Here is a 15,142-nt window from a genome sequence, read left to right on the forward strand (position 1 = left end):
AGAGAGAGTGAGACTCATTACCCGGGACTAACTTCATTCGAGTAACTAATTTATGTGTTGTTTATCGAGTTCAGAATTGTTTTCAAATTTGAATAGTTTCTGCTGTCTCATTAAGCGTACGTTAATCTACACCATCGCATACAAATATAAATATGTATATTCAATGTAAGCAAAAAGAATTCTATACATATATGTACATATGTAAACACAGGGGCCAAACAGGCGACAAATTTGTCGAAAGCAATAGCATTTTGTGAGTTACTCAATGAAATAGTATTTTAGGATAAACACACAAAATTCATTAAAATAAGCATCCTATAGAGTTTATTAAAATTAATAAAATTAATCAGCTAGTTTTTTATCCTTCCTTTGTTACCTTAATCAAAGCCTATTTTACAAACCCGCAAACAAAATACGCTATCTGTCCAGATATAACATTTTAGAAGTCACTCCTTTGGTCATAAGACACAGATATAATTGCTATAGCTACACAAATGTATGATCAAGGTTATTGTTTTATTATACATTGCTTATCTCGTTATTGCAGATTGTTTGATATAAAACACATTTAAGTCTAAAGAGGTTTCTTATACCCTTGCAAAAAGGGTATATCAATTTTGGTCAGAAAGCAAAAAAGCATCTTTAACCAAATAAAGCATAAATATTTTTGATCGACACCATGTCCGTTCTAGACTTTGTAGGGTATTATAAAATTGGTCAGATGTTTGAAACGCAGAGGAGGCGTTTCCGACCCCATAAAGTATATATTCTTAATCAGCATAAGAAGCTGAGTCTGAATCACCCGGATCGGGCCACTTTATCATTAAGTGGGACATGAAAAGCGGTTAAGGAGTATAAGTATCTTTACCAAATTTGCAAAGAGATAGTATTAACTTTGGCATAGCCGATGTTAGATCGACCGTAAATTAATGTCGAAGTTCTTAAACCTTTAAAATGACACAAAAATCTAAACACACATTGAGTTTATTACATAATAAAAACCGAACTTCATTTTGTCTTTACAAAACTCTTATTTTATACTAGTACATACTTATAAAATGAGTAATTAAGTGAAGCTTCAAAGCAAACAATAGTCATAAAAATATATGACATATATCATGTAACAACGTTTCTCAAACCTATTTAGCGGAGTGGCATACCATATAATTTTTGAAACCGGAATAATTTCTAATAGCTTTTACATTAATAGTCTAATCTGTCACAATCATCTGCAGATTACATTTTCGCAATATTATGGAACTTTTGTATTCAATACACTTTGAATGATTGACGAAAAATGTAGGGAAACTTTCGGCATGACACATTGTGCCGAAAAAGATAAATTGTGTGAAATTGCTCGCCTTGTTCATTATGTTTTGCATTGTTTTTTTTTTGAGCACGCTTATTGCTCGACGACCTTACAAGATTTTTTTTTTTTTTGTTGTTTGAATGCAGAATTTGTTTAAAAAGATATGGGCAGTACATGGAATTTTCATGTTCTCTCCAATTAGTGAGTGATTCGATTAGATTTTTGGCAACGGCCACACCTATTCTATTCGAGGGCATGTATAAAAGGGGATCTGATGGAGCGTCGGTGTCTTGTATTTTGACGTAACGTTAAGAGACAGCAAAGAATATTTAATAATTGAAAAGCAAAAGTTTAACCCTAACCCGAACGAAATGCAATGCTTTTGGGCATTTGTTGTGTTTTCTTTATGGTGTCTGCTGGGCCAGAGTATGGCCCAGCAACAACCGCAGAAGGTGTCCATAATCGGCGATTTAAGTCATGTAAGTGCGTATGCTGTGTACAGTGCAAAAGGGATAATTTATAGAGGTTTCTGTTGTAGGTCTGTGACAATCGTACGGAGGGCGAGTTGGTGGGTCATCCCTTGGATTGCAATGCATACTTTGTTTGCAATCAGATCCCAAATGTGCTCTATTGCAGTCAGGGTCTTTATTTTGATGCTAACCGCAGGGAATGTGATTTACCGGAGAAGGTCAACTGTGTGACACAGGGGGGGGACGACAACGATTGGCCCCAGTACAAGCCGAGACCTGTGTTCATGGCTGTCGATGTGGTCAGTGGAAAACCCGTAGATCCTCTTGACAAATACGATCCCTTGCATATTGAGTGCCGTCACTTTGGTGCATACTTTTTACCCCATCCTACAAAGTGTCAAGTGTATTTCATTTGTGCCTACGGACATTTGCATCGTCATCAGTGTGGTCGCGGCACCTTTTGGAATTATAAGCAGGCCGAGTGTCAACTAAGTGGTGATGCACTTTGTTATAATAATGTTCTCCAGAACCAGTCTCAATGGCAAGGTCAAGGGCAACAGGGACAACAGGCCCAAGAACATTCTGATGGCAGTCAACTAACCACTGTCTGTTATATTGTAAGCACCACCAGTTCCGTATATCCGAGTGAGATAGAAACCACACCCACCGTGGAGGAGACTGGAGCTACAGTTTCCTCGACAGATGCTGCTCTGCAAGGTCCCCCACGCACCGAAACTGGGAAAGCCCCTTTAACATGCCCTTTGGAGCGTCAGAGCTACTTATCGCATCCCGATGATTGTGCCAAGTATTACATTTGCATTGTCGGCATGCCAGTGCTGACATCTTGCCCAAAAGGACTCTATTGGGATCAAAAGTCAGGCTATTGTGATCTGGCTAAAAATGTTAAGTGTTTTCAAAATTGATTGATTAAACAATGTCATCAATATACTTTTATTTATCTTTTATTGATTTGATTTCACAACACGCTAGCCATCGTTAAGCGCTGCCACATCACTCTCCGTTTGTTTGTTGTTTCCGGAGTCTCCTTTTCCGTCTGATTGCTGTACCACGGTATGCTTTTTGTCTTAGCCAAAAGGCGCTCCCAAAAGCCCACAGTCTGTACCTTCAATTCTTCATCGTTTGTTATAGCTACAGTAATATGTAGCACCAATAACATAAAGAATATCCAACAAATTATTTTTGGAAACTTAAATCTCATCTCACTCATTCTTGCTACAAGTTTCTTTGTTCCCTATGTAAGGTGGACTACTAATTGAATGATTTTTGAAATCTAGACAGTTGTATTATCAGTTGTAAACTTATTTACATTTGATAAGCATAAGATAGTCGTTGTTAGATAATGCCTTTTATCAAATATTTGTCTCTTTTATCATTTACAGACGCTGAAACAAATTTTGTGTTGCATACTTTTACAAGGTATACTAAAAACTCGAAATTATTATCAAACCATTTTTTAATAGCTTTGATAACACTCTAACGAAGGGTATTATACACTGCATGCACGATTCAGACGGATCGGTCTACTATATTATATAACTCTCACAGAAACGAATAGCCTTTGACTAGAGACTTTTATCAACCACTTTATTTTGTAATAGGTGAAATTATGTTGGATTTCAATGTCTGATTAGTTCAAAATTAAGTTGACATTGTCTTATGAATTTTTATTTCCATAGTACAAAAAGTTCCCTAAATGTCTTTATTTCATACAATGAAGTCTATGCTTTTTCACCTTTAAATTCTTTTGGATATCGGGTTTTAGAATTCACCTAACGATTTGTTAGATTTCTCTTGGCGTATGTACATATATCCTTTGAAAATTTTGTTGGTTGTTTTTGTGATGTTGTTGGTGTTTCTCTCATGTTTTGCACCACAAATCAATTATTTCAGTCGTACATATGTATGAACACATCTAGGTACAATGTATATATGTACATGTATGATTCTATCTCTCTCTATCAAGCTTTGTGTATGCCAACCATTTGCATTTTGTCAAAATACGTTATGCACTTACCTACGCAATGTTGCCTGCTTGTATGTGTAGGTGTTTGTGTGAGTGTGTCTGTGCATACATATGTGTGAGTGCAAATAATGACAGACGCAACAGCGGCAGCACAGAAACAGAGACAGAACTAGCGTGAGTGAGTGAGAGAAATCACAGCCGCAGGGGCAGGCCACAACTCGCACTTGCCATGTCAAGTTGCTTCCGCTTTTTGCCCATAATGGACGAAAGGACACACACGCACAACATAGAGTCAGGTCATCTGAATTCATTAAAATTTACCATATTTAACACACGCATACGTGTTTGTATATGTGTGTACGTATGTATGTACATGCATCTATTTAAGTGTACATACATACATATGTATATGTACAATGTACATATGTAAATAATTTGACTTCAGCTCCTCAAATTGCATTGCGTTTTTGTAATTGTTATTCCTGGCAACGTCATGTCCTTGCCTGTTTTCACTGATTGATTTTTAGCCACTTAGGCAACTAATTAAGTTTTCCATCAGTATAACATCGTAAATTAAATTTTCAAGTGCACTTTGCAACAAATTAAAATATTTTTTAACCAACTTGGGCATTTAAATGTTAATAACTTTATTTTAACCCTACAGAAAGATAGAAAGAGCCCTCTAAGGATAATCAACGATACCTTTTCTTCTCCGTCTCCGTCGCACACTTCATTCACTTGTTCCTGCTGTTTTTTCTCCGCTTGCTTTGCTGCAATTTTGCCACTTCTGGCAAAAGTAATCAAAAAAAAAAAAACCTTTACCGTTGGTAGAGCACTCGGCAGAGCAATGATTCAGGTGGGGATGTGTGGGAAAATAGGGTGCTGGGATCAATGTATTTCGGTAGAGGTGTTTGTAAACCATAATTGCGCGCAAAAAGTAGCTAACAGCCTGGGTGGCCAGGGATATCCAAAAAAGCCAAATCCAGCAGGAGCAAACAAGGGAACAAAAAATGAAATATGTAAGTTGTCGCACTTGGTCGACTTTGGTGTACCATGTACCAAATGAAACAACTTTGTCTACCTAAGAACGCTCTGCAAAATGAAGCCAGAGTATCGTCGTTCATATGTATGTAGAATATTCAAGGCAGTTGTAAAATATTGCCATCCCATTATGATCAAATTAGTCCAAATTATTACTTGGTATGCTCAATTTTCAATGCAAATCTTTGGTATACTTAATTAGCTAATTAGCTCGTATATAATCCAGGCTTTTAAAGCTGATTAATAGTTGGACAAAATTTCCAAAATTGTTCCCATATAACCATATTCGAGCCGAAACCTTATGGATTTTAAACTTTATGATCGAAATTGTCAGGACATTCTTACATATTCATAAACCACTCCTTTAAAGATTCGTGTAAATATTTAGGCATATCTTAAAAATCACTGATACAATGTTCATAATTTTGTTCTGCTTTGAGGTTAGCTTAGCTAATTGAATTTTCTTTTTAACAAAGTTCTCTGATTTAAGGTATGTGCATCGATATCTTTTAGATATTGTGTCGTTATAACTGTGCCAGTTGATACAACATGACACTTGGAAAACAAGGAATGCAGTTGAACAAAAAATCTATAGTTCCAAGTTTGTATATCTGGAAAAAAATGTGTTTTGCATGACAATTTGGTCTATAAACTGCTTGTCTGTTGCATACTTTTTCGTGACTCTGGTATACTATTTCACTCCACGATTGCAACGTATACATATGAACACATCGTACACAGAGAAATAGTGCGCGAAATGGAAAGAGTCGGAGTTCTTGTTCCGTTCGTTTCGTTTGGCTTCACAATTTTCATTTTCACTTGCCTCCTTTTTCTTTTTCTTCTGTTGCAATTTCCTTTAGTTAGTTATGTACGCAATTATGAGCAATATATGTATGTATGCATGTATTTTTAGTAAGCCCTGCCCCTACCGATTCGCTCTCCTGCCTTGTGGCACTTTTGGCGCAAGAAGTTTTTTTGAGAATATGTAGTTTGCAAAAGAAAACCCAGGTGTTTGTTGGCTGTACGAAGGAAGCGAACCAAAAAGGTGTTAACTTTATTTATGGAAGCAAAGAGAAAAAAAAAAAAAAAAATAGGGGAAACAACTACCTTTTAACAGACTGATGACAATCATTTCATAAGTTTCTCAAGCCACAAAACAAAAAAAAATAAATAAATGCCTTATGAACGTCATATGAGTTTCCAGTTGTTAAAAAATCGATGGGATTTCATCCAGTCAATATGATGTGCTGGAGTTTTTGCCTTAATTATCTTACTTTCAGTCTTTTTGCGTAGCTTATGTTTTTCATCTTCTTTCATTTCCTTTTTCATGGCATGCAACCATTGAGTAAAATGGTATATTAAGGTCGCTAAAACGTATCTAACAAGCAAAGGAAACCTTTTCGAGAGTTTAAAATATATATATTTTTAATCAGCATCAACAGCTGAGTCAATCCGACTTTTCGTCCTTATCAACATCTAGATCTTGGACACTATAAGAGCTTCATCACCGGGTAATGGACATTGATTTTTGGGATTCACAAGATGTGATTACCATCGACTACTTGGAGATGGTTAAAATTGACTCATAACTCTTCTTCGCCGATTTATATATATTTTTAGCCTAAGAGACATTATGTCTTTCATATTTTGGCGACAATTTGCCGTTTCTCTTCTTTATTTTATATTCAATTCATGAACTCAAAAATATTGGATTCCATCTGCTATCGCATTGGAGTTTCAGTTGAGTCAAAGTATAAATAATTAAACAGGTTAAATTTCAATAAAATTTGTTCTTTATACTTGTGCTGAATGCTCATTTTACAGTCGAAAAAAGGCATTCCACACATATGTTTCACAATTTAAATGGTTTCTGCCTTGCCGCCACACAAAATCCACTTCACCTACAATAAAGCTGGCGTTCGCACTCGTCTACTATACTTTGCCCATTTAGTTGTTCATACACCTGTTTTTTAATTTAATTCGCAGCATATTGAAAACAATTCCCCGCCACTTTCCACCTCTTGTGCCCCTGCACGCTCCGACCGCTTAACCACTTCAAAAAAATCCAATCAAACACGCACACACACAACACCAGATTTTGATACTGAGTCGCGCTGCGCGGCACCTCCCGGATGCTGGGTTATCGGCGAGAATTGAAGTGAAGTGCAGCGTCGCCACTTGAGCACAATAAAAATCATTTCAAATAGTCGAAAAACGCGGGAGGAAATAAAAAAGAAAATGGGGGAAAAAATTAGAAGTAGACCATCCCGGGGAAGACGAATGAGTGGACAGGACGGTTTGTTACGTTCACGTTACTTACCCAACAAATACGCCCGTATCGACATAATGGGTGTAGTAGAAAATGCTAACCACGGTAATGGCAAACAGGGCCAGGACACAGCGACGCACATTGATGCCAAAACAGCGACGTGCAATTAAATTACAACAATGGCAGAACCAACCGCCTGGTAAACCACCTCCTCCTACGGCACCGCCAACTAGATGACTGCTGCTACCAGAGGCGATTGGGGATGACGACGAGGTGCTCGAGCAGGAGGCAAAGGACGCTGGCGATGATGGCGATGACGATGAGGTAGACAACGAAGAGCAGCTGCCATTGGCTTTAGCCTTGTACGTGACGATGTTGGTGCTGTTGCTAAGGCTGTCGCCGTTGCCGCCATGGAGCATGGCTGGCAATAGAATTGTGCGATCTGTGAAGGTGGTCGTCTGACCATGTTGTTGGAGATGATGATGTTGAATATGGTTCGAATGACAATTGTCATATGAATTCGTTGTTGCCGTTGCTGTTCCTGTTGTTGTTTCCGTTGTTGTTCGTGTTGTTGCTATTGCTGCTTCAGCTTCCATATTCGTTTGGGTTCCGGTTCCACTTGTCACGGTTGCCATATTTGGTTGCCTAATGAGTTTTTCATATCGATTTGCATTGTTAGCCGCTGCTGTTGCTGCCAATGATATTGTCATATTGCGTTGTTATTTGAAATTTGTCGGTGGTTTTATATCTATTTAAAAACTGCAGGATATGTCTTCTTCAAACAAAACAATGATAAACGAATGTCCAAAAAAAAAAAAAAAAAACTCAAAATCCAAATAAATTGTTCTAACAAATAACACACGCGTTTTAATCAATTCTCTCACTATGGCACTTGTTCTTTTGTTTTCTCTCCTTCTCTTGCTTTTAGAGTAATGTTTGTTTTGCTTTGTTTTCCTTGGTTCTCATTCACTTTTCAATTCGCCATTTGATATGTTTCCAAATATTGAAATATTCATTTTGTTTTGCCATTATTATGATAATTGAAATCTGTATACCCTTCTCTTCTATATATAACAGATTCTGTTGTTGCTTCATTTCTTCGGTGCTGGGATTTCAATTGAAAATTCTCTTTAAATAATTCCATTATTGATGTTTGCGTAATTGGAAATTGATTGCGGCAACCCTCGTTTCGTCGCACTATCAGGCATTGACTGTGGCTTCTCTTGCTTCTATGTACTGCTGACTGCTCCCGTTATTGACAACTCGACCGCTGTCGTCGTGGCCGGGTTCTTATCTGTAAAAATAATGAAATGGAAAACAGATTAAGTAAATAATTCATATTTTATAGTAAAAGTAAATACCAGTAGCCTATTTATACACTAACAATACAATAGACTAAACCTACAAAAACCATGGGTCATAAAAATTTCTTATACAGTGCGACAACGCTTTTTTCGTGAGCATTTAGTTCAATTGTGTAAGTAGAATTCCACTTACAATTGAACTGGTAAATTGTTTCTAATATTTACAGGGAACTCCCTATGAAATTGTCATCGAGTAAAGACAAATCATTGTTATATAATTTAATTTAGTTATATGATATATATGAATACTGAAAAAGCTAAGCTATATATGAATATATGTATAAAGCTAAATACAAAAGACAAATATTTATAAATATAATGTGATTATAAAATTATAAAAAAATTTAATAATTATCTTTATATATTTTTTATAATATTCTTCTAATGTTGTTGAGTAAAATATCTACTTAGTCCCTTAAAATAACCCCAATAATGCTGTCGAAGCTCTTCCGAACTTAATTTTATTATTCTTCATGGTTTAACACTATGTAGAACATCCCTTGGTCTTTAAAATTATGAGCCATCAGCATGGTATTGAGTCGACAATGTCTCAGCAAAGTTCAAGGGGATTTTTTTTAGCTGAACTAGTTGCAAGAGTCGGATTTCATTGATTACATTCAATGTTGCTGAATGTCTTCTTCTCGTTTTTTTAATCTATCCCGGCACCGCAGCTGAGCTTGCTGAATTTAATCAGATGCAAACCAAATTGTTACTCGCCAATCTTTACACGTGCTTTTTTGAGTCATAATGAAACTAAAATGTCTATAAATGGGGTGTTTGTAAACTTATAAATTGTTGGTACTTTACTTTACTCTAAATTGTTACTTTCGCAATTTTTCCAAAGCATGTGATTTAGGCATCTGAAATGACTGTTCATATTGTTACATTTAGTCGTAGATGTTTTACTACTTTCTATAGTAGTATACAAAACCAAAAAATTTACTATCGTCCTTTTACAATACTTGGTTGTTCACAGTCCAAATTCAAATTAATGAAAGTTCGGTATATTGATAGATATAACTATATAAAATCATGTGTGTTTGGTCAACGTACAGATTATATTACTCTACTTACCAACTCAAGTGACTCTAGCCTTTATAGTGTCTAAGATTTAGGTGTTTATATGGACGGACAGACAGGGCTAGATTGACTGGGCTAATCTAATATATGTATTTTGTTTACGATGTTGTATGTATTCCACACAGAGAAATATATTTTATTCTAGATTTTTCCACTTCATGTGTCACATCATTTAACTGCAACATAAATGCTTTTAAAACTACTTTTCCTTACATATTTACAAATAATTGACAACTATGTACGTGTGTGTGTGTGTGATAAAGGTTTTCAAATTACTTATAAAGCTTATGTGACGCTTGATAAACGAAGACGACGACGCCCCACAAAATGGATAGTTGTCAATTTATTTGTGTCTCAGAGCCAAGCCAAAACAAGAGTAAAAGCAAACAAACTAAACAAAATGTTTATAAACCTGCCAGATAGCAAATAAAACGACAAATTGTTGAAGCCACAAATGATTTCAAGGGTATATCTCCCGCTCATCCTCTGTGTGTGTGTGTGTGTGTGTGTGTGTGTGTTTTTGTGTATATTTAACCATTAACTGCATATGCCTCAGTTTACAAAGGTCTTAATGGCCGTACACTGTTTAATTGGTATGTGTAACGGCTATCCCAAAACACACGCATAAAGACAACATACTTTTGGGGGCTTTATGGCCCAACTAAATGAGTCAATAATGAGGTTTAGATGAGAAACGATGCTTATCATGATGGCCAAGTGAAAGAACATGTGTTAACTGAAACATACAAACATTCACATCCACATAAAAACTCCAAACAAGAGAGAGAGGGAGAGAGAAAAAGAGAGAGATAGAGCGATAACAAGAGAGAGAGAGAAAGAGATAGACGGTGAGAGAGAATTACAGAGAGAGAGAGAGAGAGAGAGAGAAAGATAGCCATAATAAATTAAATGAATAGATAAACCAAATCTTTATTCGAAAATACTTTTCGTTTTTATTTGTATCATCGCATTCCTTGGTCACACTTTCTTAAATCTAGCATCCCTCAAACTCACCCACGCCCAATAAAAGACAAATGTATCAATTTAATTGCCAGTGTAAATTGATTTATAGCCAAACATAAAGCTATTATCGTATATGTATGTATTTATATATATTTTTCTATGTAAACTGAACATCTCTCAAGTGTGAAAAGCCATTAAAGCACTTTGTCTACAGGCTGATAGAAGCAACCATTTCAAACGAATGGCATAAAATTAGAGACACAGACTTAGAAAATATCAATACATGTCAATCGATTAAAAGATATATTTGTCGTTTGAAATCAAAAATTGTAATGTTTGTTTTAAAAACAAAAAAAAAAGGCATTATTGGTTCGAAGTATTGTTTACAAGTGCATAAAAGCATAAAAAATTAGTGCTTGATTTTAGGGGGATATTTGTAAACACTTTGCAGCCTGCAAGTGAGAATTTTAAGCATTGTGAGTTTATTTACAGTCTGTCAAGAAACTCTTTACACTCTGAAAAAAAAACGAATTTTTTAACTTTAGATACGAAAAAAACAGCTTTTTATTTAAATTAACGATTTATTTTCAATTGTAATCAGTAGATTATTCAATTTTATGTTAAATTTAAGAAGAAAAAAAACAAAATCATTAACGCAAACAAAAGAAAAACAACAAAAAGGAACTTTACTCAATCTTGACACTGTCAAGAAACTCTTTACACATTTCGTTTTGTTCTAATGTAAACTAAATTATATGCTAAATTATTATTATTTATGTACATTTTAGTATTTGGTATGGCCCCCCTTGGCACTAGCAACATGTTGGAGGCGTTTTTTCATTGATCCTACCAACTTTTTTATATATTCAAGAGGGATGTTTTTCCACTCTTCTAAAACAAAATCTTTTAGCTGTTGGCGGTTCTTTGGGTTCCTCTTTCCCACTTTTTTTTTTAGATAGGACCACGCGTGCTCAATCGGGTTAAGATCGGGGCTCTGGGGTGGTGTATCAATGACGTTGCCACAGTTGTATAAAAGCCAAGAGCGGACATTATACTCTTTATGTTTGGGGTCGTTGTCCTGGTAAAATTTGAAATTCGGCTTATTGTCGCAAACGAATCCAAAATTTATCACACTTTGGGTTAAGTATGTTTTCAAAATTTCGAGGTACTGTTCGGCGTTCATGGTATTTTCGATAAATGACAGTTCACCGACTCCTCGACTGGAAATACAACCCCACACCATAACGGAAAGTTTCCCAAACTTCACAGTTGGAATAATATGCCGCTGTTCCAGGGCAGTGCATGCTTTTCGCCATACTCTGGGTGGTCCATCGTTATAGTACAGCATAACCTTAGTTTCATCGCAAAATATGACGTCGTCCCAATATTCTGCTGGGTGGTTCACCATACGAGAAGCGAAAGTAAAGCGCTTTTCAATATTAATTGAAGACAGTAGCGGTTTCTTGCGAGCCACTCTAGAAAAGTACTTATGCCGTAGGATGGCTTGGCGCACAGTCTCGTGTGATACGACTAAGTCACACTCTTCCTTAAGATCCTTAGCAAGGGTTCTCACCGAAATTTGCGGATTTTGGTCAATTTTTCGCATGATTAGGCGGTCGGCACGTTTATATATCTTTCTTTTACGGCCACCTCCATCCTTTACTTCAAGGCGACCCTCCTTTTCCGCGCGATTTATAACGTTATAAATTGTTTTTTTTGATACGGAAAACATTTCTACGAGTTCTGAAACAGATTTACCCAATTGACGATTATATAAAATCAATTGAACTACTTCAAAGGTCAATCTTTTGCCGGGCATTTTAAAAATCTGATTATTACGGTAATTAGATGCTTACTCAACGAATTTTCACAATCAAATCAAAGGGAATGCAAAAGAAGAACCGCGTGATAAAGTTCTAAAAGCATAGTTAACGGTAAATCACCGTTAATTCTACGAATAAGAGCAAAACAGATGAACAAAACGAAATGTGTAAAGAGTTTCTTGACAGTGTCAAGATTGAGTAAAGTTCCTTTTTGTTGTTTTTCTTTTGTTTGCGTTAATGATTTTGTTTTTTTTCTTCTTAAATTTAACATAAAATTGAATAATCTACTGATTACAATTGAAAATAAATCGTTAATTTAAATAAAAAGCTGTTTTTTTCGTATCTAAAGTTAAAAAATTCGTTTTTTTTTCAGAGTGTAAAGAGTTTCTTGACAGACTGTACCTAAAAGTATATCTCCGGTATAAGCGAGGAAGTCTTAACCAAAGTCAAAATTTTTAAAGTTGTCAAAGTAAAATTTATTTATTATTGAGTTAATGGGGTATATATTTAGCCTTCACGTTCCAAAAAGGACAAAGTATTCCGATGGTCTATTTTTGAATGGCGGAGCAAAACATCCACCTTCTTTTTCTAAAGCTCTACAAAATCAAATAAGTATACCATCTCGCCGACTTCGTTATACCCACGAATATAGCTCATACTTAAGGTAGTCTGGTCATCCAAGCAAATGCTTTCTTCGTTTTGGTACCTAACTGCATTTGACCAAAGCTATTGGGATGAAGCTTTTAATTTATGATTCTTATTACTAGTTTGGGATAAAGTATAAAATACGTACGCTTCGGAACACTATATCATTTAGTGCTATATGAAAAATCGGTGAAAGAGTTGGATTCTATTTATGAAATACAATGACACGTTATAGTTACATACATCAACTCTGCTTAAACGCCGCCGCTCACAGATATAGGTATGTGTGTATGTACACTTACAATGGATTTGGCAATGAAAAGAAGGAAGGCGAGGAAAAAGAAATTGTGAGTATAGCGAAATAAAACGAGATAGAGTGAGAATTGGAAGGCTATGTGTTGATGTTTATATGTGCATACATCTAGGTATTGAGGTCCAGAAAAAGAGTTTGAAACGTTTAAAAAGATGGCATGCAAGGTTAGACGTGAGCTTTGGAATGTTTTGTTTTTCACTCCTCTTTGTTTTCCCCTAATTAAAAACGATTATCAATATGTTGTGAACTGTGAGGCAGCGACCCCTAGAGATATGGGAAAAGGCGGTGGCGTCGTTAATGCACGAAAAACCAATAAAACCTAAGAAATAGTAGAAGACCAACGCCCAAAAAAAACAGAGTCCGAGGCTATTTTCGTCCTGTGCCGAAGTTTGTATACCGTTTCCTATTATAGTTAACCAAACGATCTGATCTTATAGCATATATTTTACATTTATGACTATCGCTTAGAAACTAACCTTATTATTAAATTAATAACGATTTATTGAGAAAAGTCACTCTTTTCGACCGATCGTTTCCATGGGAGCTAATGGTTAGGTGGTTCGATTCAGCTGAATCTAAGATATAGTATCCCATATATAAAAAAAAATTATTCGTTATCCACAATCGTTTCCGTTATCCCCGACGGAACTACTTTTTAGTATTGCTTCATCAGGGGGAAACTCGACCTACGTCGGGGTTCGAACTCGAGAACAACAGAATTGTAGATTTAGTAGGTCTCCACTGAGCCACCGACTAGGTTTAGTATCCCATATATAGTATCTAGGAGTTTGCGTTAGACGGACGGACGAACAGGCATAGCAACATCTGACCAACACTAATTTGTATACACCTTGTTGCCTTGCTTTAAGTTCTAGGCGTTCCTGGAACTTAAACCTGACTCAAAATGAGGTACGGGTATATAACCTTTTTATATGCCCTTGACAGTTTATGCAGTTCTGCTATCATCAGAATGTGCTTTAGATAAATGCATTGGAATCGACCAAACAAAAGCTGTTTGATAGTGAATTGTATATATCAATACGATTAATGGGATCGTTAATGTATCTTCTGTCTTTCAGGATGTAATAATAAAAGAGGGGCAACTAAACAAAAAGCATGAAGGGAGTCAGACAAACATAAACTATAACAACAAACATTTGTTGACTGATAAATGGCTAAACCATAACAAAACGCAACGGTGCAACGTGGGGATAGAAGTGTGCTAGGGTTGTATGGCCTCAATGGAATTTTGAAGGAAATAAACATGTATCTCGTGTAAATATAAACAAAAACAGAGTAACTCATCTCGTCGAATTTAGAACACCATGCACTAAATAAAAAATCTGGCTCTCTCTTACAATCACACAGAGTATTTGTGTATCACCAACTCCGCTATCAGTTGTTTCAAAGATTTTATAATATAAATTCAATATACAAAGTTTGATTGCAATATTTTAAATGTTGGAGTCAGCCAAAATTTTAAATAAACTTAATTTCTGTATACACCACATGAGTCTACAACAAATTTGGTTGCAATTAGCTCTTATAGTTATAGATATTTATTTTATGGGGATGAAAAAGCTTCCTTCCGCCTCTTATATACATTTTGACGACTTTAATGTACCATTTTACTTTCTGGCTGCATGGTATAAAAAGGGATGGTGGATGCAAAGTGAGTGGGGACTGGTGAAAAGTGTGAAAAAATTAATTTGTGTTTAGCTGGAAATAAAAACGACAAAATTATTTTCAAGTAAATTAAGAGAAAAATCTCTCTCACACACAGAAATATTTGTCCCTGTTACAAGCAAATCAACGAAACAAAATAAAAAAGTTTTCGACAGCAAAGAAATATCCAAGTGTTTGGGGCAAGGAGACTGAAGG

At 35.8% G+C, this 15,142-nt stretch overlaps 2 protein-coding genes across 2 annotated transcripts in view; one reads left to right on the plus strand and one right to left on the minus strand.

Annotated features, from left to right (window-relative positions):
- LOC6645053 (bifunctional heparan sulfate N-deacetylase/N-sulfotransferase) overlaps positions 1–15,142 on the minus strand; it is a 70,317-nt gene that overhangs the window by 23,828 nt on the left and 31,347 nt on the right. Inside the window, exon 2 of the mRNA XM_023177154.2 lies at positions 7,125–8,367. Within this exon, the coding sequence (XP_023032922.2) occupies positions 7,125–7,783 (659 nt within the window). The 5' untranslated portion in view covers positions 7,784–8,367. The remainder of the gene's footprint in view (positions 1–7,124; positions 8,368–15,142) is intronic.
- On the plus strand, positions 1,618–2,725 carry LOC124460594. Its single transcript, XM_047011762.1, has 2 exons — positions 1,618–1,788; positions 1,848–2,725. The coding sequence occupies exons 1-2, from the start codon at positions 1,681–1,683 to the stop codon at positions 2,700–2,702; spliced, it is 963 nt and encodes a 320-aa protein (XP_046867718.1). The 5' UTR covers positions 1,618–1,680; the 3' UTR covers positions 2,703–2,725.

The sequence above is a fragment of the Drosophila willistoni genome (assembly GCF_018902025.1).
Source record: "Drosophila willistoni isolate 14030-0811.24 chromosome XR unlocalized genomic scaffold, UCI_dwil_1.1 Seg105, whole genome shotgun sequence".
NCBI classification, from domain to species: domain Eukaryota; kingdom Metazoa; phylum Arthropoda; class Insecta; order Diptera; family Drosophilidae; genus Drosophila; species Drosophila willistoni.

Bases quoted from the DNA above. Each gene is read 5' to 3' on its own strand.
- LOC124460594 (XM_047011762.1), top strand. From the start codon at position 1,681: ATGCAATGCTTTTGGGCATTTGTTGTGTTTTCTTTATGGTGTCTGCTG. The intron at 1,789-1,847 runs GTAAGTGCGTAT...TTTCTGTTGTAG, and splicing joins TAATCGGCGATTTAAGTCAT to GTCTGTGACAATCGTACGGA.